Source organism: Bubalus kerabau, chromosome 1 (assembly GCF_029407905.1).
Source record: "Bubalus kerabau isolate K-KA32 ecotype Philippines breed swamp buffalo chromosome 1, PCC_UOA_SB_1v2, whole genome shotgun sequence".
Lineage (NCBI taxonomy): Eukaryota > Metazoa > Chordata > Mammalia > Artiodactyla > Bovidae > Bubalus > Bubalus kerabau.
In genome coordinates this window covers 59,266,297-59,292,666 of record NC_073624.1, presented here as the reverse complement: position 1 = coordinate 59,292,666, position 26,370 = coordinate 59,266,297, and the positions used below count along the sequence as shown (strand labels likewise).

Genomic DNA, 26,370 nt, shown 5'->3' with positions numbered 1-26,370 from the left:
TTGAGCTCTTAAAATACCGAAATTCCCAATTCATTCTCCTCAGAATTACTCTCACTTCCAGCTCCTCTCTTAAGTTCCCTTGCTCTCATACAAGATAACCTTGCTTCCACGAATGGGCACTCAGAGACAGAAAAGATGGAGATGTCTGAGAGCCAGGGCGTGGTGGAGGTGGGAGGGTGGCTGCTAAAAGTGGAGGATAGAGGAGTAAAGAAAGAGGGTAAGAGAGATGTAATTTCTTTTACGATTTGGTCTAAGCCTGATAGAAAAAGCCTCAAAGGGATTTCTACTGTTTAACCTTCACTAGTCAGAAACTAGACCCAGAATATTATTAATGTGCATACCTGAGATGGTGGCTGCTTTTTCTTTATCTTTTTATCTCTTATGTTAAAATAAAAAAAGAAGAAAGTTCTATGGGAGACTGACTAATTGCCTGAAGCCCAGAAGTCTAGCTTCAGGCTTTCTGGGCTGTTTCTTAGAATATCTTCTCAACCTTTCCCCACTACCGTTCCTTCTGCATATCCTGTACTCCAGCCAGATTAAACTGTGAACAGGTCCCTCTAACCTTTCCACCTTTTCCTGCTCCTGTGCTTTAACTCAAGCATTCATAGTGTGTGTTTGAAATGCCCTCCTCCGTTTGTGAATCATAATTCCAGTTCATTTCTCAAGCCTACTTCGAATGCCCTGTCTCCAACATTGCAGTCTCTTCTCTTTCCCTTGTGTCATGAGGAGTTCTTCCTGGAATGCCGTGTGAAAAATGATCTACTGTATCACTTGTCATTTTGAAGATTGTATTGGGGGCTAGCTAAGATATCTGAAGCTCAGAAATCCCACAACCTGGTTTGAAGCTGCTCCGGTCAGTGGACCTTCACAGGCAGTAGAACCAGTAGGATTGAGTAGTTTCAGTTGAGCTGGAATCAGGGCTTGGCCTAGCTTGTGAGCTTCAGATATCTGTGAATATGTAATTGGGATAATTTTCTTTGGAAAATTTAATCAGATGGTGAGCTCACTGGCATATTGTGACTTTTCTCTATCTTCTGATATAATTAACTGCTCTCCAAGCAACCGAAGGAAACAAATTTTATTTAGGAGGAAAAATATTTTATTTTGCCCTTAGTCAAGTTAATTAGCTCCAGCTTTTCTCTTCTCTCTCTGTAAAATGGGGATACCATATTCTTATTTGGTTCTTGTCTATATTTTACTGAAGTGCCATGCAGATGAAAGACTTCAGACAAGGGAATGCTTCTCCCCTACCCTTCTAATGGGGTGTTTTTGGAAAAGGGTTATAACAGACTTATTTCTTTGATATTCAGATATGGAACTGGCAATCAGAGGACCCTTTCTTTCTCCAAGCCCACCAGGAAACAGTGAAAGACTTTAGACTCTTGAAAAATTCAAGACTTCTTACCTGGTCATTTGATGGAACAGTAAAGGTAATTTCTAACAGACGTTTCTTTGTTAAGAAATATTTTACTGTTGTATTGATTATATAGTGACAGCCAAAAGCAGATGGCTGATATGTAAATACTTAAATTTTTAAATTTCTAAAGTAGAAATGCCTGTTTTCTGTTTATTGCCATCATCTACATCTGCTTTGTGTCTATGAACATTTGTACTAAAAGGCACTTAAAGAGGTCAGAACAACCAGTGTGCTAAAGCTCTTGTTTTCTGGCTAATTATGCTCAGTAATACAATGTGTTCTGAAAAGTGTCAACTTCTGAGTTTTTCTTTGAAGGTATGGAATATTATTACCAGAAGAATAGAAAAAGATTTCCTGTGTCACCAGGATACCGTTCTTTCTTGTGATATTTCCTCTGACGCTACTAAGTTTTCTTCTACCTCTGCTGACAAGACTGCAAAGGTAGGTCAATTGGGTGAAAGGTGCATGCCTAAAACTTGAGTGTTGGTTATGTATTGTGAGTCTAACTAATGTGTAAAATACTTCGCTGGTGGCTCAGATGGTAAAGACTCCATCTGCAATGTAGGCAACCTGGGTTTGATCCCTGGGTTGGGAAGATCCTCTGGAGAAGGGAATAGTTACCCACTGCAGAATTCTTACCTGGAGAATTTCATAGACACAGGAGCCTGGTGGGCTATAGTCCATGGGTTTGCAAAGAATCGGACATGACTGAGTGACGAACACTAACTAATGTGTAAAAGAGAAAAATAATATTCTGTCTACATGTCTGTCTCTTGTGAATTTTTGGAGGATGACCATTGGCATTTAGTTTGTACCAGATATGTTAAGTGAATGACATTGAGGACTTTTGATTTCTCCTTTACTGATATATTTTTGTCTGTTAGTAATCAAAGGCAGCATCTACTGCATATTATAGGGATAAAAAGTATTGAAAGAGACTTACATTTAATTGTACACCCACAGTTAAATTTTTTGTAATCGATGTAAACTGATGCTTCTGAAAATCATATTCCAGTGAAATGATGCTGCTGCTCGGGGACACTGAAGACTCCATCCTATTCTTTTTTCTTCATCTTTGTTAATGGCATTGTTATCTGTCCATCTTTCCAAACTATAAACCTTGGAATTTCCTGGGACTTTCCTGTCTTCTGTGTTCTATTGATTACTACTCAGTGTCTCTTGGATCCTTATTCTCTTCATTTTCCCCACCCCTAAGACCAGGCTGTCCTCTTTTATTGGTGGACCTGCCACTGGTCTGCGCCTCTTCCAATTTATCTTCCCTGCTGCTGCCCAAGTGCCCTGTTGAAGCTCCTCTGAGACTTGGTGGTTTACAAGCCTATATCCTTAGCTTATCTTTGTCTCTTTCTGCTAAATTGTTTCCTCTGTGCCAGACTACTTCTACTTCCACCTTTTTGTGCACACTGTTATCTTTGGCTCAACTCAACCTTTTATTCTTTTTTATATCAATGCATCGTGACTCATTCTTTTAGATCAGCATTTGAGGTCAATTCTTCAGTGAACTCTTTCCTGGCCTTCAGGCAGGATTAGCTGTTCTACCTTAAGTGTTCCTATTACATGTTCTCATGTTAATCATTTACTTCATACCACTGTTTGCTCAGCCATTTATGATTAAAGTAGAAACTTTTCAAGGTCAGGGACTGAGTCTGGTTATCTTTGTACTACCAGTTCTTTGCTCTGGAACATTTTTTCAGTATGTGCTTGTTAAATGGTGATGACAGAACCACCAGGGAGAATATTGGAAGGAAAAGAACAGCATCTTTCTGCCAAGATAGTAGGTTGGTATAGGGATTATAGTAGGGTCATGATGGAGAGTTCTGACAAATGTGGTCCACTGGAGAAGGGAATGGCAAACCACTTCAGTGTTCTTGCTTTGAGAACCCCATGAACAGTATGAAAAGGCAAAAAGATAGAGGACACTGAAAGATGAACTCCCCAGGTTGGTAGGTGCCCAATATGCTACTGGAGTTCAGTGGAGAAATAACTCCAGAAAGAATGAAGAGACAAAGCCAAAGCAAAAACAACACCCAGTTGTGAATGTGACTGGTGATAGAAGCAAAGTCTGATGCTGTAAAGAGCAATTGCATAGGAACCTGGAATATTAGGTCCATGAATCAAGGCAAATTGGAAGTGCTCAAACAGGAGATGGCAAGAGTGAACATCAACATTTTAGGAATCAGCGAACTAAAGTGGACTAGAATGGGTGAATTCAAATCAGATGACCATTATATCTACTACTGTGGGCAAGAATCCCTTAGAAGAGATGCAGTAGCTATCATAGTCAACAACAGTCCAAAATGCAGTCCTTGGATGCAATCTTGAAAACAGCAGAATGATCTCTCTTCATTTCCAAGGCAAATCATTCAATATCACAGTAATCCAAGTCTATGCCCCGACCAGTAATGCTGAAGAAACTGAAGTTGAACAGTTCTATGAAGACCGGCAAGACCTTTTAGAACTAACACCCAAAAAAGATGTCCTTTTCATTATAGGGGACTGGAATGCAAAAGTAGGAAGTCAAGAAATACCTGGAGTAACAGAATGAAGCAGGGCAAAGGCTAATAGAGTTCTGCCAAGCAAATGCACTGCTCATAGCAAACACCCTCTTCCAGTAACACTAGAGAAGACTCTATACGTGGACCTCACCAGATGGTCAATACCGAAATCAGATTGATTATATTCTTTGTAGCCAAAGATGGAGAAGCTCTATACAGTCCGCTAAAACAAGACTGGGAGCTGACTGTGGCTCACATCGTGAACTCCTTATTGCCAAATTCAGACTTAAATTGAAGAAAATAGGGAAAACCACTAGACCATTCAGGTATGACCTTCATCAAATCCTCATGATTATACAGTGAGAACTAGATTCAAGGGATTAGTTCTGATAGAGGGCCCAATGAACTGTGAATGGAGTTTAGTGACATTGTACAGGAGGCAGTGATCAAGACCATCCCCAAGAAAAAGAAATGCAAAAAGGCAAAATGGTTGTCTGAGGAGGCCTTACAAACAGCTATGAAACGAAGAGATTCGAAAGGCAAAGGAGAAAAGGAAAGATATACCCATTTGAATGCAGAGTTCCAAAGAACAGCAAGGAGAGATAAGAAAGCCTTCCTCAGTGATCAATCAGTACAAAGAAATAGAGGAAAACAATAGAATGGGAAAGATTAGAGATCTCTTCAAGAAAATTAGAGATACCAAGGGAATATTCATGCAAAGATGGGCACAATAAAGGACAGAAACAGAATGTACCTAACAGAAGCAGAAGTTAGTAAGAAGAGGTGGCAAGAATACACAGAAGAACTATACAAAGAAAGATCTTCATGACCCAGATAATCACGATGGTGTGATCACTCACCTAGAGCCAGACATCCAGGGATGTGAAGTCAAGTGGGCCTTAGGAAGGATCACTATGAACAAAGGTAGTGGAGGTGATGGAATTCCAGTTGAGCAATTTCAAATCCTAAAAGATGATGCTGTGAAAGTGCTACATTCAATATGTCAGCAAATTTGGAAAACTCAGCAGTGGCCACAGGACTGGAAAAGGTCAGTTTTCATTCCAATCCCAAAGAAAGGCAATGCCAAAGAATGCTCAAACTACTGCACAATTGTACTCATCTCGCTTGCTAGTAGAGTAATGCTTAAAATTCTCCAAGTGCGGCTTCAACAGTATGTGAACCATGAACTTCCAGATGTTCAAGCTGGATTTAGGAAAGGCAGAGGAACCAGAGATCAAATTGACAACATCCGTTGGATCATCGAAATAGCAAGAAAGTTAGTTCCAGAAAAACTTCTACCTTATTGACTATGCCAAAGCCTTTGACTGTGTCAGTCATGACAAACTGTGGAAAATTCTTCAAGAGATGGGAATACCAGACCACCTTACCTGCCTCTTGAGAAATCTGTATGCAGGTCAGGAAGCAATAGTTAGAATTGGACATGAAACAACAGACTGGTTCCAAATCAGGAAAGGAGTATATCACGGCTGTATATTGTCACCCTGCTTATTTAACTTATATGCAGAGTACATGATGAGAAAGGCTGGGCTGGATGAAGCACAAGCTGAAATCAAGATTGCCAATATCAATAACCTCAGATAGGCAGATAACACCACCCTTATGGCAGAAAGTGAAGAACTAAGGATAGGCTAGGAATTTCAGTCCCTATTATCTCATTTAATTTTCATTCTACAGGTGTTACTATTCCCATCATACAGATACAGAAACAAGCCAGAGAAGCTCATGTGGTTGTCCTAGGCCAAGGAACTAATAAATTGTGGTGCCAGCACTCCACTCAAGTCTTCTTCACTCTGTAGACCATTTTGCTGTTCTTCCTTCTGAGTCGAAAGAAGTTAAGGAAGCTGTGACTTTGATGTTTATGCTGAAGTTTACCTGAATAATTAAAGGGAAACTAAAATATTAACAAGGTTGCTAATTGGCATTTGGGCCTCTCATAAAAGGTTATAAACTGCTGAATATTAGTACTTCATATGATTGAATTTATGTCTAACTAGCCAGTAAAGAATCTGTCTGCAAGGCGAGAGACCTGGGTTCAATCCCTGGGTCTGGAAGATCCCCTGGAGAAGAGAATGGTGACCCACCCCTGTATTCTTGCCTGGAGAATTGCATAGACAGAGAAGCCTGGCTGGCTACAGTCCATGGGGTTGCAGAGTCAGACTGAGCAACTAATACACACAGCACTCGAGGCAGGGTTTGTAGTTGCTTATTTCGAGATTCCTAAACAATCTGAATTGCCTTCCAGATTTGGAGTTTTGAACTCCTTTCTCCTCTTCATGAATTGAGAGGCCACAAAGGCTGTGTGCGCTGCTCTTCCTTCTCTGTGGACAATACCTTTTTGGCGACTGGAGATGACAATGGAGAAATCAGGGTAAGGTGTTTGCTGACATGAAAGCACTGTTTTTCTTATAGCTGCGGCTGGTCCTCTGTACCACATCGGGGCTCTTTGTTAATGTAACAGGGAAGCACAGGCTATGGGGTTCTGGTTGGATGAGGCATGCTTTGTTCTGTTTCCTGTGCACGTTGTGTTCACAGCTGCACTCCACTGCAGAAAAGAATTCGTTTTAGAGTTAGAAGCGTTTCCTATGTATGTGAGAAGGCAGATGCCCTAGTTATTTGCAGGTGGCTCTCAGCTGTTAGCTTGAGAATGATTCATCCTAATTCCTGGATCTGAACCAAAGATTGTTTTTAGTGGCAGAATTTGAGGAGAATAATTTTTGTAAATTGTTACCTAGATTATAAATGAATTGCAATTCTGCTGTTTTCTGCACTGAAAGGCCTCTTTAGCACTGTATCCATTAAATAGTCAACATTTAGAGTAGGGCCTGTTGCTGTCCTCATGGGGCTCTTTGCTGCTGGTTGTATTGGAAGCACTGGGTGGTTGAAAATGATTGGACATTGGGGTGCTTTGGTAACCAGTATAATTAAGGAGAGTCTTTTTTTTTTTTTTTTTCATGAAAGAGAAATTAAAATTCAGGGAATTAGGTATATAATGTAGAAGAGTGAGACAGTATGCAGTTTGCTGGAACAGAGGCATTATCAGATAGGCCTTCTAGGAAAAGAAGATTCTCTTGCTTAAGAACTAAGTAATCAACTAAGTAATCTCTATGCCATTCTCACAAATATCAGACCTGCTGAAGGAGCAGGGCTGCTTTGGGAACATTGGTTTTGCTCTGAGTCCTCATCTCTGGATGAAAGGACCTCTTTATTGGTTATAAGGCAGTGTTTCATTTTCCAGAAAGCCCTAAAGGTAAAAATTGTCTCTCTTTAAGTGCTATTCAAAAAATTTTCTTTAGTACATTAAAAAAAATTTTGTTTTTCCACTTGATTTTTCAAAAATACAGGAAAGCAGTTAATTTTATATATATATATATCTCTCTCTCTCTCTCTTTCTCTCTCTCTCTCTCTCTTATATCTAGCTGTCTTACTGAATTCTTTCTAGTCAGTTTTCCATTTGGTTCTCTTGGATTTCCCAGGGAGATATTTACAAATGATGATTTTTATTATTTTCTTTTGCTATTTATGCCTCTATTTTTCTTATTCTGATGTGTAGTTTCTTTGAAAAAATTAGAGTACTGCTGATATATTATCACTGGAAGTAAATGGAAATATTAGTATCTTTTAGTAATTAGGTGGTTTATAGGAGTTCAGTAAATAATCTTAGTGAATGTTTATATGTTTGCTTCCTTACTTTATACATATAAAATATTAAAAATTATACATCTGTGTATAAAAAAAAAACTTACTGGACTTACTGTTTTAAAATATGTGTACTTTAGGTGTTTGTATTGTATCTGTTGTTATTCTAGATCCTAAACTAGAATTCTTTGTTCTTTTGAGGTAGTTTAATTTGTTAGGCCTTTTTGTTTATTCCCTGCTTCTCCTATCATACTCTTTTTATTCAGTGAAAGAGTCGCAGTTTTCTAATTAATCACTCTTAAGTCCTTTTGTTATTTTTTTTTGGAGTATAGTTAATGGTAAATATCATAAGTAATGCATTTTAATTGTATATATATTTTTTAATTTGAAAAAGAATGTAGTCTAAAAAAATTACTAAGGTATCACCGAATTGTAATTATATTTTTAAGAAAAATTTCCATATATTTTCCAGATGAGATAGATATAAAACTTCTGAGTAAGCCTGCTAATGAACTGTGTATCACTTTTGTAGATATGGAATGTCTCAAACGGTGAGCTTCTTCATTTGTGTGCTCCGATTTCAGTAGAAGAAGGAGCTGCTACTCATGGAGGCTGGGTGACCGACCTTTGCTTTTCTCCAGACACCAAAATGCTTGTTTCTGCTGGAGGATATCTCAAGGTGAGGGATTCTCAAAGACTGAAGGAAAAGAGCAGCCTGTACCCTACTTTCCAAGCTATTTTCACATCTTGTGTCTCAGTTGGGCCTCATACAACCCATCAGAAAGGCGGGGCAGTTACTATTACCCCGTTTTGGGTGTCAAGATGGATCTACAAGGCTGCTTTCCTCAGGTCTTTCGGAAATTCTGATGACAGTGTTAGGGATATTCTCAGACCAGAGCTTTCATACCACCCCATACAAGTCTTAGACGATCAGAATGACTAGAAAGTAGGGTGTTTAACTGGATTTGATTTCCTACTTTGCTAATTGTGAACTGTGTTGGTTGAAAGTCTTTAAAAAATTTTTTTATTTGTGAATTTTTTTTTCTTAAGTATTAGTGGTAATAGTAGTAGTAACAATAATAAAAATAGTAATAATAGTATTATACTATCATTATAGTAGTAATAATAATAAAAATAGCAACAGCAACATATTGCTTTATAGTTTAGAAAATGCTTTACTTACATCATCTTTGTAGCCAGCTTTGTGAGACTTAAATTTTATCATCTTTGGTTTGTAAGTGAGGAAAGTGATGTTCATAGAGGCTGTGAATTTCCTAAAATTGCTTAGTATATTTGCTCATACGAACCTAGTATTAGTAAATACTGAGGCCACTGTCGAGTATATTGTGGTGCCTCAGGGTTGTTTTTGATGCTTGCATCTTTTTATCCATCCCCTCACTAAGAGTGTACTAAGTGCCACTGTGTGCTGACTCTCCTGTGTGGGACAGAGTTTAAAACTTGGTTCTTGCCTAGGTGGTTGACAGTCTTTGGGGGAAGTGTAAGAGGGGTTCTAGGACATGTCTGCAGAAGGATATTGGAAGCACAAAGGAGACGACAGAGGGTTCCTGGGGAAGGGATGTTGGAGTTGAGCCTTTTGAGTAGTAGTTGATGTGTAAAAGGGGTTTGAAGATGGTACTGTATATTGTACTGATCGCTTAATATAGAATGCTGTTGAATTAGATCTTGTGATACTGTGTTTTTCTTCCTGAAAACGTTCAAGGGTAGGAGATGATTCTAATTGTCTAGTACGGTATGTGTACTTACATACTGTAGTGTATGTGTACTGTAGTGTAGTGTTGTGTACTTCACAACTGTGCTTCATTGCCCAGTTGTGTCTGACTCTCTGCGACCCCATGGACTGTAGCCCGCCAGGCTCCTCTGTCCATGGGATTCTCCAGGCAAGAATACTGGAGTGAGTTGCCATTCCCTTCTCCAGGGGATCTTCCCAACCCAGGGATTAAACCCAGGTCTCCTGAGTTGCTGGTGGATTCTTTACCATCTGAGCCACCCAGGAAGCCCAAGAATACGGGAGTCTGTAGCCTGTCCCTTCTCAGGGGTGAAGGACCAGGAGAACCAGCTGAGCTACCAGGAAAGCCCCCTGGCACAATATTGTTGTTCAGTTGCTCAGTCGTGTCCAACTCTTTGTAACCCCATGGACTGCAGCATGCCAGGCTTCCCTGTCCTTCACCATCTCCTGGAGCTTGTTCAAACTCATGTCCATTGAGTTGGTGATACCATCCAACCATCTCATCCTCTGCGTCCCCTTCTCCTCCTGCCTTCAATCTTCCCTAGCATCAGGGTCTTTTCTAATGAGTTGGCTCTTTGCATCAGGTGGCCAAAGTATTGGAGCTTCAGCATCAGTCCTTCCAATGAATATTCAGGACTGATTTCCTTTAGGATTGACTGGCTTGATATCCTTGCAGTCCAAGGGACTCTGAAGAGTTTTCTCTAACACCACAATTAAAAAGCATCAGTTCGTCAATGCTCAGCCTTCTTTATGGCCCAACTCTCAACATCCATACATGACTGGAAAAACTATAGCTTTGACTAGACGGACCTTTGTTGGCAAAGTAACGTCTCTGCTTTTTAATATGCTGTCTAGGTTGGTCATAGCTTTTCTTCCAAGGAGCAAGCGTCTTTCAATTTCATGGCTGCAGTCACCATCTGCAGTGATTTTGGAGCTCAAAAAAATAAATTCTCTCACTGTTTCCATTGTTTGCCCATCTGCTTGCTATTTGCCATTAAATGATGGGACCGGATCTCATGATCATCATTTTTTGAATTTTGAGTTTTAAGCAAGCTTTTTCTCTCCTCTTTCACTTTAATCAAGAGGCTCTTTAGTTCCTCTTCTCTTTCTACCATAAGGGTGATGTCATCCGCATATCTTCTATTTCTCCCAGCAGTCTTGATTCCAGCTTGTGCTTCATCCAGTTTGGCATTTTGCATGATGTATTCTGCTTATAAAGTTAAATAATCACGGTGAAAACATACAGCCTTGATGTACTCCTTACCCAATTTGGAACCAGTCCGTTGTTCCATGTCAGGTTCTAACTGTTGCTTCTTGACCTGTATATAGATTTTTCAGGAGGCAGGTAAGGTGGTCTGGTATTCCCATCCCTTTAATAATTTTCCCCAGTTTGTTGTGATCCAGTCAGTCAAAGGCTTTAGTGTAGTCAATGAAGCAGAAGTAGATGTTTTTCTGGAATTCTCTTGCTTCTTTTTATGATCCAACGGATGTTGGCCATTTGATATCTGGTTCCTCTGCCTTTTCTAAATTCATCTTGAACATCTGGAAGTTCTCGGTTCATGTACTGTTGAAGCCTCGCTTGGAGAATTTTGAGCATTTACTAGCATGTGAAATGAGTGCAGTTGTGGTGTAATTTGAAAATTAGCACAGTATAGATGTTCAAAAATATCTGAATGACTGAATTGAAGTTTTTGGATATATGGCACCTATATAAATGCAATTTTATTTAATGAATACTCTAGCTTGTAAAAAAGAGAAGTCAGAGGGCAGTTTTTAGCTCTATGAGAGGATGTGTGTTGTGATTCATTTTACGAGTTTACATTGAAAGTACACTGTAGTTCACAAAATGTTGCATTAGCCTGTACCTAAATAAAGGCCCATGGGGTCATGGGCCTGACTCAGTGACTAAACAGTAGCAGCAAAGAAAGGCACACCTTTATTTAGTTATTGGGGGATTGAGATACTGTTACCCCTTGTCCTCCTTGAGTGTAGAGAGAAACTGCTCCGAGGATAATTCTTAGGGGAGCAGCATTGCTGTTTTTGTGTTTGAAGCTGGGAGTCTTTAGCTGTATTAACTGGTGAAAAACTTAACTGCTCAGCTTTGACATTGAGCTTCTAGATACCCTGTCTTTTGATGCTCTGGGCCCCATAGAAGACTGTCACAGAATTGTGAGTCTGGCTTACAAGATAGAATAGAGATCAGTGACTAGATAGCCAGCGTTCCTAGAGAAGCACGAGATAAACAGCAGAATCAACGTCTGTAGAGTTATGTCTTGAGCGTGAAAGAACCTATAGCCTATGTATTCAGTCTGTATATTTCAGTGACAGGCTATTCTTTCTTCTGGTTTGGTTACCAGCATGGTTAAACTGATTATGATATAGCCCAGCCTGAGTCTACCCAGCATGTTAATGAGACTGTGCAAAAGCACAAAGCAAATTAAAAAGTAAAAAGAAATAGCTGCTGTAGTACCCAAGAAAATAGGCCTTTTGAGTCTGTTTATAACCCAAGCTATATAAATTGAATGTCAGTAAGATAAAGTGTGTATCCAGTAGCTAAAAAGCTCTTAACTTTTAAAATTATTTCTATTTATAAGTTAAAAATAATGTGATTTACTTGTGTTATACCACAGAGTACATCCTGTTAGAAAGGCAAGAAATCCACCGTAAGTTATACTCATGAGGAGAATGGCTGATTTGAAATATTAAATACATGGTGATAAGTACAGGTTTGCCATTACTTAGAGGCAACAGAATATTAAGTTCAGGAGAATGAACCTTGGGGCAGACTGCCTGAATTCAGAGCCTAGCTCTGCCACTCATTAGATTTGTGATCTTGCATAAGATGATTTCTCATCTATAAAATCGGTATAATAATCATACCTACCTCATAGGGTTGGGAGGGTTAAAGGAGTTAATACATGTAAAGTACATATACATGGTGGCACATTGTGTACCTGAGTAAATGTTAGCTATTTTTTTCTGTTTTTAAAAAAGTGAAGTATAGTTGATTTAGTGTTTCAGTTGTACAGCAAAATGGTTCAGTTATATATATATTTATAATATAGGTGTTGAATATAATTCTCTGTGCTGTAACAGTAGGTCCTTATTGCTTATCTATTTTATATATAGTAGTTTGTACCTGTTAGTCCCCAATTCCCAATGTATCCTTTCCTTTACCTGCTATTTCTAAAAAAAAATTATTTCTTAGAGCAAATTTAGTTTCGCAGTAAAGTTGGTTGAAAAGTACAGAGTTCTCATATACCCCACCACCTCCACATATAAGCCTCCCCACTATCAACATCCTCCACCAGAGGGTACATTTGTTATAACTGATGAATGTTCATTATCACTAAAGTCCATAATTTCTGTTAGGATTCACTCTTGGTATTGTACATTCTGTGAATTTTGATGAATGTATAATGACATGTCCACCATTGTAGTATTATGCAGAGCAGTTGCACTGCCCTAGAAGTCCCCTGCGTAAGTCCTGTTTAAGTGGTTAAGACTCCATGCTTCCACTGCAGGGGGGCATAGATTAAATCACTGGTTAGGGAACTAAGGGTCCCGCATGCTGTGTGGTATGGCCAAAAAGAGAGTCCTGTTTAATATTGTGTTTTCATCCATGGTCACATTAATGACTGTGGGGTAGTTTTTCCAAGCAGAGAGGTTTAATAGTGGGAAGGGTATGGGTGCACAAAGGGGAAACCAGATATCTGTTCCCCTTCTGCCACCTGCTAGCAGTGTCATCCACAGTGACAACGCCTTTCTTCTCTCTCAGCCCTGGCTTCCTTGGACCAGCTGATCTCTATGATTTGCCTTTAGTGGCTGTCGTCCGCAGTCTTGATTATACTGCTGTTTTATAGTGCAAAATTGTTAGTTCTGGAAAATTTCAAGGTAGTACATGTTGCTTTACTTAAGTCCACAGGTATGCTTTTACCAGTTAGCATGACCAATAGTGAACATGAATAGTTGATCCAGTCACACGAGCAAGGCAGAATACTGGGCATTGCCACGGATACAGAAGTGACCATTGCATTTATAATTATCAGAATCTTGATGTACCTGAGGCCTTTTCAGAAGTTGTTCATGTACATGGTCTCTTGCCTTAGCTGTGATATATAGGTAAAGCATCATGATCTCCATTTGGTAATAGAATATAAATATTATTATAATCTTAGCCAGCTCAACAATTGGGAGGAGAAAGGAAGGACTTGGTCCGAGTACCTCCTGCAGTTGAATGTTCAGTATTTATTTGGCAAATACATGTATAGACTTTTTAAAACAAATTATGTTTTTATTTTTGGCTGTGCTAGGTCTTCGTTGTTGCACAGGCTTTTCTCTAGTTGTGGTGAGCAGGGTCTACTCTCTAATTGCAACGCATGGGCTTCTCATTGCTGTGGTTTCTCTTGCTGCAGAGCACCAGCTCTATGACACGTGGGCTCAGTAGTTGTGGCTCCTATGCCTCAGAGCACAGGCTCAAGAGGTGTGGCTTCGTTGCTCCAAGGCATGTGGGGTCTTCCTGTATTAAGGATCTAACCTGTGTCTTTTGCATTGGCAGTCAGATTCTTTACCACTGAGCCACTAGGGAAGCCCAAATAAAAAATTTGGTCATGGGCTCTTGAATCACTCCAAGTGAAAGGATTCAGTAGAGAGAACCTATTCTGTTCTGCAGCTCCTATTATGAGTAGTCAGGACTACTTGACTACATAGAGGATTGTTCTTGCCATTCTACTGAGGACATGCAGACAGAATTCAGTCCAGCTGTGGCTGTAATGGGCTCTAGGTAGCCTGTGTCTGCAGTTTTGAGTAGGTTGTGTTTTTCTCCATTTTGCCATACAAGGGGGTTAGTTAGGTGTGGGGTTGCTGTGAGGCACTCACCAGGGCTAATCATGAAAGGCAGACTGGGTTGATACTGTATTTAGCATTAAACTATCTATAGACATCTTTCCTGGCATTAGCTTAAATTTGGGAGTAGGAGGGGCGGGGGTGAAGGATCCTGTTGGCACTGCAGATTGTCTCACACTGTAATTACCAGCCTAATAAGAATTTTGTTTTTCTCTGCACAGTGGTGGAATGTTGTCACTGGGGAATCCTCACAGACCTTCTACACAAACGGAACCAATCTTAAGAAAATACATGTGTCCCCTGACTTCAAAACATATGTGACTGTTGATAATCTTGGTATTTTATATATTCTAAAGATTTTAGAGTAAAATAGTTAAGTGGTGATGTAAGTTGACCCCTTTTAATTTTGAATTGGAAAAAAATCCTAATGAAACTCTGTACTTTAACTTTTATAAAGCTGTGAATTGTTTTGTAGTATTGCATTCATTACAAAAGTGTTTGTGGTTGGATGAATAATATTAATGTAATTTTTCCCAAATGAACATGCCTTTAATCTTGTTTTTCATAATCACCATCATTTTTAACAGTTTGTCCTTAAGATGCAAATGAAAATGTAAATATGTACCTAGTTATACCATTGGTAAAATTCTCCCTTGCTGCAAATTGGTTGACATAATGAAAATAATTGGAAGGAAATATATATATTGTAATACTATCATTGGTGCAGGCCATGCCTCAGGGTGGTGGTAGCCTGCTTTCTGAACCACACCCCAAGGGGGTATATAATCTCTGAGCCTATTTGCACCCCTTAAAATTTGCTTTCAAAATATTATGTCTATGTGCACAGTTTGCAAAATTTTCTTTAATTCACTTGATAAGTGAGTCTTAGGTTTCAAAGTTCTCTCTGTGAAGCAAATGTTATGCATGCAGTAGAGAGTAGATTTTGTCGGTCTACCTTTTTTCCTTAGCTTGTGGCAGCCCCAGGCTGGACCTGGACTCTGTCAGTCGCTGGACTGGGCCTCTCCTGCTCTGTCTGGTTTTTTACGTACCAGACTTCCTGCTTGGCTGAACTTAACCTTTCTTAATCCTCACTTTCTCTCTTTTCTTAAAAGTAATTGTTCCACATTTAAATGTTAGTAAATTGGAATAATTGAGGAGGAGCTAATTTAAATCATAAGTTTTAACAACAGACTTCTTCTAAGATATAGAAAATAGTTAATAATAATAATAATTTTCTTCTAAATTCCATTTACTTGTAGACGAATGGCATTGCCAGTGCTGTTCTCTTAGCGAATTTCAAGAGAATTCTCTGATTTTCTACACCATACGGGAAGAGTCATTGTGACTGGAAGATGTCACCTTTAATCTCCCAGCCAGTCTGTTTTCCTTCCCTTCTCTTCCTCCTCCTTTCTGTCCCTCAAAAGTTAATTAAAAAAAGAAATTAGAAAAGATAGTTTTTCTTTTTTTTCTTTATGTATTTTATTTTCATATAAATTAACATCCTAGAAAAATTAAAATAGAAACACTAAATATAGTATTGCACACAGCAATCTCTGTTAAATGCCCCATTATATCATTGAAGTTCATATACACATGGAGGGACTAAAGGAGACAGGACGATGGAAGCAGCTGCAGTGACTCATTTTTGTTCTGCTTTTCATTGGTCAGGTTTTCATGCTTATTTTTGCTTTAATTCCAGAGTCATGTCTTGATTTTATTTTATAGAGTGATTTTCCCTTTTTCTGCCTACACACCTCTTCAGTTTGTTTTACTCTTTCTTGTAGAATAAATTTGTTCTCTTTCTTCCAAAAGTCTTTAAAGTCAGAGCTGAATTCATGCCAGATACTGAAGAAAATGGGGACACTTCCTTCTCTCCAATTTTTGGTCTCATGAAGAAATAGGCTGTAGTCTCCAAAAAACACTTATGAGTCTCTGTCAGTGAGTTCTTCTCTGCTTCTTGGTCAATTTTAGCTTGAATGACAAATTGTTCCATGTTATCTTTGAAAGGCTAAATGTGCTCTTTTGAGGACACTTTGTAAACTTTCCCCGCTTTAACTTCACAGGCTCTCAGGTCTTTCTTGAGTTTTCTGAGGTCTTTTTGAAAATCTTCACACTTCATCTGCTAGGCCTGAAAGAGGTCCTGGGATTCGGGCAGTGGAAACACACACTGTTCTTTCCCAGCGTCCTCATCAAAATTGCGAATATAATATGACACGATATGTGACAACAGGCTTCTGCTATTGTCATTGCTTTTAACATCTTTCAGCTTTGGGAGAATATCTAATTCAAAACAGTCTGCCTGTCCCCAAGTTTTATTTCCACCGTTCATGTAGTTGCCAAAGGCAAGAACCAAACCCAAAACCTGCATAACCCTTGAGCCATGTTTTAATGTCTCACACAACTTCTGTAGCAGCTCCAGTTTGCACCGAATTGAGCAAATGGTTTCTGAAAATGTGGACTGAAACAGGATGCAAAAGACTCACTCTGAAAGTTGAGGATTAGTGACAGTTCATAAAGGAACTGCTCAGGTTTGTCCAGAGACTTGGCGTTTTCCTTGTCTTTGGAGGACTGAATATGCTTTTCAGTTTTTTCCAGTTCAACTGACTGTGCATATCTATTCTCATAGAGAGCTTGAAGGGTCTTCAGGTCAACCACAGAATTGTCTAAGTTCACCACAGCATGTTGTATATCTTTCATATCTAAGTGAAGGCTAGACATGGATATTCCAACTGCTTTGAGACCTTTTGTTGCTTAGTAACTTGACAACTTCCTTAGCCTTGGTCTTTGTGATGGTGCCAGAAATGGGTTTCTGCCTTTCCTTGACAGTATATTTAGAAAACAGTTCCTCAAATTCATGCCAGATACTGAAGAAAACGTTTGGGGACACTTCCTTCTCTCCAATTTTTGGTCTCATGAAGAAATAGGCTGTGGTCTCCAAAAAGCACTTATGAGTCTCTGTCAGTGAGTTCTTCTCTGCTTCTTGGTCAATTTTAGCTTGAATAAGAAATTGTTCCATGTTATCTTTGAAAGGCTAAATGTGCTCTTTTGAGGACACTTGGTAAACTTTCCCCGCTTCAACTTCACAGGCTCTCAGGTCTTTTGAGTTTTCTGAGGTTGGATGGCTTTTGGGTGAATCTATGGATGGCTCTTCAATTTTTTCCCAAATAAGTGAAGCACTGGCATCTCTGGCCTGTCTGTGACTGTCAGACCAGGGAAGGAATGCAGGCGGTGGAGGCTGGAGGGATGGCTGTCCATCAGGCTGAACTGATACTCGCCTTGGAGACACGACCAAAGAGATTTCTGAGCAGAACTTGGTCTGAGGTCCTGAAGGCAAGGGCAGCTCCACTGATTCTCCATGTGCGGTCAAGGGTGGGGGCCCACTGGTGGGGCCTCCTCAGGAGGAAGCGCCAGCATACCACCCTCTCCCATCGGGGATGTCCGGATGGACTTGGCCTGTACAGTCCTTTCATATCCGACGTCATTTTCGCCCAAACTGAGGGCTTCCAGACCCGCCTCTAGGGCGAGGTATTGCTTCTTCAGCTTAGCTGTCCTGGTCTTCAGATCCTCGATGGTCTGCTCCAGCTACTGGATGACAGTGGCCCGACCCTCAGACTTCATGTCACACACTTCCTGTGTCAGCATCCTTAGGCCTGTGTTCTTCATCAGGAGGTTTAGATGGTGGCCAAGCAGCTGGGACTGTCCTGGGAAACTGCCTTTCAGTATAATCCAGTGAGTGTGTGGGGTGACTAACTGCAGCCCAGGTGTAAAGTTGATCTTGTCAGTGCAGAGGTCAAAGTCTCCTAATGCACAGCAAACATGGATGCTGCCAGATAGTTTTTGACAGGGAAAAGCATATCAGTAATATCAGTAACTAGCTTTTTTGACCTCCTGATTAGGAATTTTATTTGCAGCTTAAATCCAAACATTTTCCCTGAAATATATTGTTAAGTGTTAGTAATAGGTGTGGTTCTTACATAAAAAGACAAAATTCAAAAATTTTTGTTGCTGCAACAAGAACTAAATCAAGTGAATATCAGCTTTAATAGTAGGCAAGCATTGAGCCAGTTTCTGTTGTTGGTGCATATTAGTAGATGTGGGGCGGGTAGGGGGATAGACCACTCCAGATGTATTTTAGATTAGATGTTCATATTTAGCACTTGAGGGAACCATAAGTAGAGTGAATAAAATACTTTGATTAGATTTGTTTTTGTTGTCTTGGTTTTATGGTGGGTTGAGAAACTGATTATGGACTTACTATGACTTAAGCAAATGTGATGTGAAAATCTCAATTTCATAAAAAGAAAATTTCTGTAGTGGCATGTTTTGTGTAGAGTACCCAAATCATAATTTGATGTACATACAGTGTTTAGGAACTCTCTGTTTATAGCTCAGAGTATAAGTTACAACTTTTGGAATTAAGTCACTTGACTATGAAAGTATAGCAACAGATATGCCTTTAAAAATGCCTTGATTGGCCCTTATCTTACAAATAAAAAGAAAAATAACAAGAAAGACCAGGTAACATGGGGGAAGAAGAAGAGCCTTTCAAGGCAGCTTAAGTGGCCAGTCAAGGGGAGGGTTTTGTTTTTTACTTTTGGATGAGCATTTTTCAAACATTTCTCCTTGCTTTATTATTATTGTTTTTTAATTGGAAATACATTGTATTTTGTGTGTGTGTGTGTGTGTGTGTGTGTGTGTGTGTGTGTGTTTTACATTGGATATGTTTTGTATGTTTTGAAAACTTTTGTATTTGTGATATGCTTACATGATTTTTTTGCCTTGGTATACATTTTAATACATGAATTAAAAATTTTATAATAAAATTCCTAAAATATTTTTGAAAAGCATTTTCAGATTATTTCAGACTCCTTGCTTGTTCTTTTTTGATCAAAAAACACATATGGGAGATTCTTCAAATTAAAACCATCAGCCTCTGTGCTTTATCGGGTGTAATGCAGTTCTATTGAAATTTTCTGTCTCTTCAGTTTGTCTCTGATGCCCAGTGTGGCCAGCACAGAGAAGATCCTGTAAAGAAGAGAATTCATTCATTCCTTCTTCCATTCAGTTTATATTTGTTGAGATCTGCCCTGTGCTTCGCAATTTTGTTAGTATTGGGGATATAACAGTGAGCCAAGTAGAGTCCTTGCCCTCCTGCAGTTGGGGGCTCAGGAGAGACAGACAAAAAGTCAAATTTAGTGATTAGCTTGTATGTGAGTAGGGAGAAGGAGGGTTGCAGTTACAGGGGGGCTGCTTATTCAGAGGGTGGCACTTGAGTTGAGACCTCAAAGGTGAGGTAGTGAGTCAGGCAGGTGTCTGGAGAGTGTCCCCAAGTGAGGATACAGCAAGTACGAAGGCTTGACATTGGGATGGCTTGGTCTGCTCCAGCAAAGGCAAGGGGGCCACTGTGGCCAGAGAAGACAGAGCTGGGAGCACAGTAGGAGATGCAGCCAGCTCTTCAGGGGGTCTCCCAGGCCAGGGCGAGGACGTCTCGCCTGAGACAGGAGCCAGCACAGGACTGTGAACAGTGGAGGCATTGGACATAAATGTGGCAGTTGAGAATCAAAAAAGCAGGGAGGGAATTGGGGAGGCCACTGAGAAGCTTTTACAATAATTTGGGCACAATAAAGGCGGCCAGACTGGGGTGGCAGCAGTAGAGGCTGTGACAAGCTGAATTCTGGATATATTTTAAAGGTAAGTGTTAATAAGAGTTGCTGATGGAGCAGATAAAGGTTTGAGAGGGACAAGTCAAGAAAAATACCAAGGTGTTGGCCTCTGACTTGAGCAACTGGAAGAATATAGTTGCCATTTAACTGAGATGAGAAGGCAGAGAAAGGAGCTGACTTTCAGACAAAATAAGTTCGAGGTGAGTGTTAGGCAGCCAAGTGGAGATGCTGAGTAAGTGATTGAAGAAAAGGGTCTGGAGGGAATTCCCTGGTGGTCCAGCTTTCACTGCTGTGAGCCCTAGTTGGTGAACTAGGGCTTTGATCCTAACTGGTAAACTAAGATCCCTTGGGCTGCACTCCATCCTCCTCCCCCATCCCTACCCCCCACCGAAAAAAAAGGTCTAGAGTTCATGGGGGGAAGTCTCTGATGGAGATAAAAAGCTGAGAGTCATCAGCCAATTGATGGTATTTAAAACCATAGGACGAGATGCAATGAAATGGATGTAGATAAGACAGAAGAAAGCCCTGTTCTGAGCTCGGCACAGTCTGGAGGTTGGTGAGCTGAGGGACCAGCATATGAGATGGAGAAGGACCAGCAGAGACTAACAATTGCAACCTAGTGTGGTAAGTGCAGTGGGCGTGGGGTCCTTCACTCAGTGTGCTCTCGGGTAAGATTGCTTTATTGGTTCATTCAGCCACCTGGCTTATCCTCTATGCCTTGAATATCTACTGTGCCTTGTACTGTTTTAAGCAGCAGCGAAGGCAACAAACACATTTTAGTTTTTGGGGAAAATTGGGGAAATGAGAATAAAAGACCAGCAGTTGTCTCATCTGTAGAAGTTCCTCCTCAGGGTTGTTGTAAGGATCTAATAAGAATGTTCATGAAGTACTTACTGTATCAGTGCTTGGACCAATAAAGTGCTCACTGCACATTCCTTGATGTTATTTGGGTCTCTTCAGCACTTCCCTAGTTGTGCTCTTTCCCAGCAGTCCTGCCTCTGAGTGATCTTTCCAGACTGCTCATCTTATCGTGTCACTTCTCTTTAAAACCCTGGACCTGCTGTGTTCTCTTGCTTCTGTAGCTTTTGTAGCTATTCTCACTTCCACACTGCCCCTCCCCAACCTGGTTTTTGTTCCTGATTCCTCCTTGTCTTTTTCCTTGAGATAACCCTTCTGCTGAAGGCTCCCCTGTCCTCTTGTAGCCCCCTCTTTTCTCTGTCATGGATTTTATTGCCCTGTACTGTTTGCTTAATGGAGCCCCCATTACATCACAAACTCCACAAAAGCCGGGTCTGCCAGGTGTTTCATTCCAGTCTGCTGTAAGCCCAGCTTCAGTTGGTGCCTGAGCGCCTCTTTGCTGAGTGATTGGAATTCTCGTATACCCTCATGCCCATAGTGCGCTCTTTGCTCTCCCTCTGCACTAGGATGTCATGAGGCTGTCAAGTTAAGATGTATCACATCACCAGCATTTTCTTTATCTTCCTGTTTTAATTTGGCACTTTACTGTGAAGCATCGTTAGGCGAAAGTAAAATTTTACTTGGATAAAAAAGATTTGCTTCCAGATTATATAAAATGAATAAACATATCCCTGGAGTGTTTCAGTTGGCAAGTATGGTGATCTATTCAACATATGTTCTGTGTTGTTATTATAATTTACTTACCAACTTTTAGAGAAGGAGAAATGATATTCTAAGAACTCTTAGTCTCTGAAGATGGTCACTTGAATGGATTCCCTTGCTTGTAACCCCTATCCTTCAGACTATAGATATGAAAGTGAAAGTGTTAGTTGTTGAGTCATGTCTGACTCTTTGTGACTCCATGGACTGTGGCCTGCTGGGCTCCTCTGTCCATGGAATTCTCTGGGCAAGAATATTGGAGTGGGTTCATTCCCTTCTTCAGGGATCTTCCCAGTCCGGGGATCAAACCCGGGTCTCCTGCATTGCAGGCAGATTCTTTACTATGTGAGCTACCAGGGAAGCCCAAGACTACAGGGCAGGAGCAGAAGAATTTGCATGCACATGGGGCTCATTAGAGACCAGGCCTTTGAAGTCAACTTGACATCAGCAGGAACTTACTGCTGAGTCAGATGACATTGTGACTAGAACAAGACTTGGGACATCTTCATTTCAGTTATGATTCAAGAAAATGACTTGCTCATGTTCATTGTAAATTCATTTTGACGTCAGGCCCTCAGAACTACTTAACCACATGGAAGTGAAAGAAAATTTCTCTGTAATTTCTCATCACCAGGACTAGAATGAGTATCTTGAGAGAGCATTCTATACCTGACTTTGGGTTTGGTGTTTCTGAGCATCTGATTGACCGGGAAGCATCCAGTGAGTGAGTGCAACCCCATGGACTATAGCCTGCCAGGCTCCTCTGTCCATGGAATTCTCCAGGCAAGAATACTGGAGTGGGTTTCCATTCCCTTCTCTAGGGGAGTTTCCTGACCCAGGGATTGAACCCAGGTCTCCTGCATTGCAGGCAGATACTTTACTATTTGGGCCACCAGGGAAATTCCCTATCTTCACAGTAGTTGAGTGCATTTGCAGACGCTACAGTCCTAGAATAAAGGGGAAGAACTACATCCCCCAGAAGTTAAGGCCAGGGATGGAATCTAAACCTGATTTTCTTTTCTTTATGGAAATACCCAGACTCACTAAACTACACATTGAGTGTTTCAGCTGGGAGTGGATCCTCTTGGGTTCATGGGAGATGAAAAGCAGGCTAGGGTCAGTGTGCAGTTCAGCAGCTGGGGAAGACTTAGGAGGTCTGTATTTCTCATTTCTGATTTATTTGCTGCACTTTATCAAATGACTCTCTGAGACATAAATCCTTTCTAGGAGGAAGGAAAAAGGAGCTACTGTTGTTTTTTAGGGCCTTTTATGTGTCAGGCCCCATGCTGGCATTTTTCACACATTATTTAATTAAATCCTAACGACAAGGCTGTAAGGTGTTACATGTTTTCTAGATGTGGAAACAGGTGCAGAGAGGTCAAGTCACCAGAGCCCACAACCAAGGGGTAGAGCTGTGGTCTTGGTCAGTCATCAGCCTCCTCCACAGCCCCTGGGCTGGAGGATCCAGGAGCAGCATTTCAGCTCTGCACTTCATTCATTGTTCATTTCACTCATTCACTCAGAGGTTGTGCATGATTGGTCTTGAGTCCTGAGCTCCCAGAGATGATATCGGAGGTAGTCCCTACTCCTGAAGAGCTTCCCCCTCTGCCCCTTTGCTATCCTGGCAATCCATCCCTGTGCCTGTAGGGACGGCTCTTTGAAAAAGCATCAGGGGCTGTTCTGATGAGGCCGAAGGAACAGCAGAGGTTGGGAGGTGGGGAGTGGCTTTGGATTTGCCAGCACTTGGCAAGATAGGTGGTGGCCCCACTGTGACCTGCTCCGTGGAGAAACCTGATTCTACTTTGAAGCTTTTAGGGGGTTCATTTCAAATTAGCAGCAGCCCTAGGGTAGTGGACACTTATGTTTCTTCTGCCATCTTGATTTCGTTTCTGTTTCTTTTTCCTTTCATTTGAAAAGGTGTCAACTCTCAGAGCCTCAGTTTCCTCCTTTGTCACTAGGGACCACAGCATTTAAGTGACAGGTTTTTGTGAGGTTTGAAAAATATGTCAGACATCTGACACAGGTCTCAGCAGTGTTAGTCATCTTTTGTCCCGGTTGCCACCCCTCTTCCTTTGCTGCCCACACTTCCTTGGTTTGCAGACTGGGATTGTGTGGCTTTTGCTCTGTAGAGCATGCCTCTCTCCAGATATCTTTCTCTCCCTCCTGGTGAATCTGTCCTCGTGGCTGTTAGCTCCCTGAGACAGACCTTGCTCAGCAGGAAAGCTGTTCCAGCCTTTCTGGGATATTCCTGCACCCATCAAGTGGTGGAGGATTGGGATTGAGATTGGAAAAAAGACCTTGAGCCAGCGGCTTTGCTTTGACCTGTCAAAGGGATCCAAGTTCAGATCCTGGCTGTCCTACCGTCCCAGCTGTGTGGCCTTCAGCAAATTGTTTAATCTTCTCAAGGCACTACTTCCAAGGGAGCCTCAAATGTGGGGAACTTCTCAGTGGGCTGCCCAGCTTCTCAGGGGATCTGGAGGACCTGGTCTACAGGAGTGAAACTTACCATCAGTCAGTTCAGTTCAGTCGCTCAGTCGTGTCCGACTCTTTGCGACCCCATGAGTTGCAGCACGCCAGGACTCCCTGTCCATCACCAACTCCCGGAGTTCACTCAAACTCACATCCATAAAATCGGTGATGCCATCCAGCTATCTCATCTTCTGTCGTCCCCTTCTCCTGCCCCCAATCCCTCCCAGCATCAGGGTCTTTTCCAATGAGTCAACGCTTCACATGAGGTGGCCAAAGTATTGGAATTTCAGCTTTAGCATCAGTCCTTCCAATGAACACCCAGGACTGATCTCCTTTAGAATGGACTGGTTGCAGAAACTTATCATACTTTGCTGTATAAAACCTCAAACCCAGGTCTCACTCCAGACCTTGTTAACTCAAAATCCCCAGAGATGGGACCCAGGCATCCATATTTTTGAAAGTTCCCCAGGTGACTCTAGAGTACAGCTGTGGTTGAGAGCTTGTACCCTCAGCTCTCGCCCTGGATGGCCAACCAACCCGTTGCCAGTCTCACTCTTGAGCTACAGCTGGCTGTGCCTGTGATGTCTGCTTCTGCAGTGTGCTCTCTACACATGCTCTGTCGTGACTCTCTCAGGAATGGAATGACCTCAGCAGCCACAGACGTTTGGTGTGCATATTAACACAGCTCAGGGGGATGTTTCCTGCTTGGATTTGATGGCTAGCTTACAGAACGACTCTGCCAAGGCTGGATTATTGTCATTTCCTTCTCCAGTCACTGATTTCTCTGTCTAGGCATTTCACCTGTATCTGCTTCTTTCACTTTTTACCTAGCACTGTGACGTTACCATTGTGGTAGATACTGTCAATGGCCATCCTAATATTCAGTCTCTCCCTTTTCCTAACAACTCCTGTATTCTTGCCAGCTTCAGTGTGCTCAGCTAAAATCTACAATAGATGTATTTTCCAGCTGCTTATCTTGGGGTGGTGGATTAAGCAGAGATGTTAGCAGATGTTAGCAGAACTTGTAGGGTGAAACTTCCAGGAAAGCTCCTGAAAGATTGCCTTACTCAGTTGTGAGGCAGGAGCCCTTTGGTCCTTACCATCTTTTTTTCTGTCTGAAATGTGGATATGCTGAATGATGCTCTGGCAGCTATTGTGCTCATGAGGTGACTTTGCAGATGGATGCCCCTAGCTAAGGATGGCAGAATAGAAATACAGAAGGAACTTGGGATTTTGATGATAATTGTGGAGCTGCTATTCCAGCCCTGTATTATTTATCTCTGAAGTTCATTATTACATGAGAAGAAATTCAACCTCTTCCTTTGTTAAAAAAAAGTTATTTATTTGGTTGCCTTAGGTCTTAGTTGTGGCTTAGTTGCTCTGAGGTATGTGGGATCCTAGTTCCCTGACAAAGGGTTGAACCTGCATACCCTGCATTGCAAGGTGGATTCTTAACTACTGGATCCCTGGGAAGTCTCCCCTCCCTTGTTTTAAGAGAGTCTTATTTCTGGTCTTTGATACTAGTCCCTGAATTTAGTTCTCAATACTGCCTGACTCAACACTAGCATATTGGGCTTTTTGGTTTTTGTTTTTATCTCAGAAAACTGTATTTTTAAGGAGTGGAGAGAAATCAGCCTGTCAGAGGTCAGAAAACAGCTTCTTGTATGTGTGAGATAAGTTGTCTCAGTTGTGTCTGACTCTGCAATCCTATGAACTGTAGCCCACCAGGCTCCTCTGTACCTGGGGATCCTCCAAGCAAGAATACTGGAGTGGGTTGCCATGCTCTCCTCCAGGGGATCTTCCTGACCCAGGGATCGAACCTCAGTCCCTTATGTCTCCTGTGTTAGCAGGCAGGTTCTTTACCCCTAGTGCTGCCTGGGAAGCCCTGATATTGCTTCTTACTTGGGGGCATCTCGGCTTCCCTGCTCACCTGTCTTTCTGACAAGAGGCAACAAGGAGGAGAACTGCAGACCTCCCAGGGAGCAGCTTTTGGGGATTTGATTGAGGCACCGAGACATCCAGAGGACAGCTGAGTATTGACTATGGATAGCTTTGAATGGCTTTTCTTTTTTAAAGATTTATGTGTTTTTATTTATTTTTGGCTGCACTAGATCTCCGTCGCTGTGCGGGATTTTCACTAGTTGCAGGGCATGGACTTCTCATTGGGTGGCTTCTCTTGTTGCCACGCGTGGGCTCTAGGTGCACGGGCTGCAGTAGTTGCGTGCTGTAGAGCACTAGATCAGTTGCTCTGCTGCGTGTGGGATCTTCCTGGACCAGGGCTCGAACCCGCGTCCTCTGCATTGGCAGGCAGATTCTTAACCAGTAGACCACCAGAGAAGCACCTGAATGGCTTTTATTACCATGTTGTGAACTGACTTTGGTTCTTAAGAGTGGCTCCATGTCGGTTCACTCTTAATCTCAGTACTGAGACATCACTCCAAG

The 26,370-nt window shown here is 41.4% G+C and overlaps 1 protein-coding gene and 1 pseudogene across 6 annotated transcripts in view; one reads left to right on the top strand and one right to left on the bottom strand.

Moving 5' to 3' along the window:
- The window catches only part of APAF1 (apoptotic peptidase activating factor 1), a 101,171-nt gene extending 82,145 nt beyond the window's left edge, over positions 1-19,026 (top strand). For all 6 annotated transcript variants that reach the window (XM_055576480.1, XM_055576472.1, XM_055576462.1 and 3 more), the window contains 5 exons: positions 1,311-1,430; positions 1,733-1,858; positions 6,194-6,319; positions 8,120-8,266; positions 14,401-19,026. In XM_055576480.1, the coding sequence (XP_055432455.1) occupies positions 1,311-1,430; positions 1,733-1,858; positions 6,194-6,319; positions 8,120-8,266; positions 14,401-14,547 (666 nt within the window). In that variant the 3' untranslated portion in view covers positions 14,548-19,026. The remainder of the gene's footprint in view (positions 1-1,310; positions 1,431-1,732; positions 1,859-6,193; positions 6,320-8,119; positions 8,267-14,400) is intronic.
- Positions 15,844-24,801, bottom strand: LOC129644431 (formin-2-like; annotated as a pseudogene).
- Between the last annotated feature and the right edge of the window lie 1,569 nt (positions 24,802-26,370).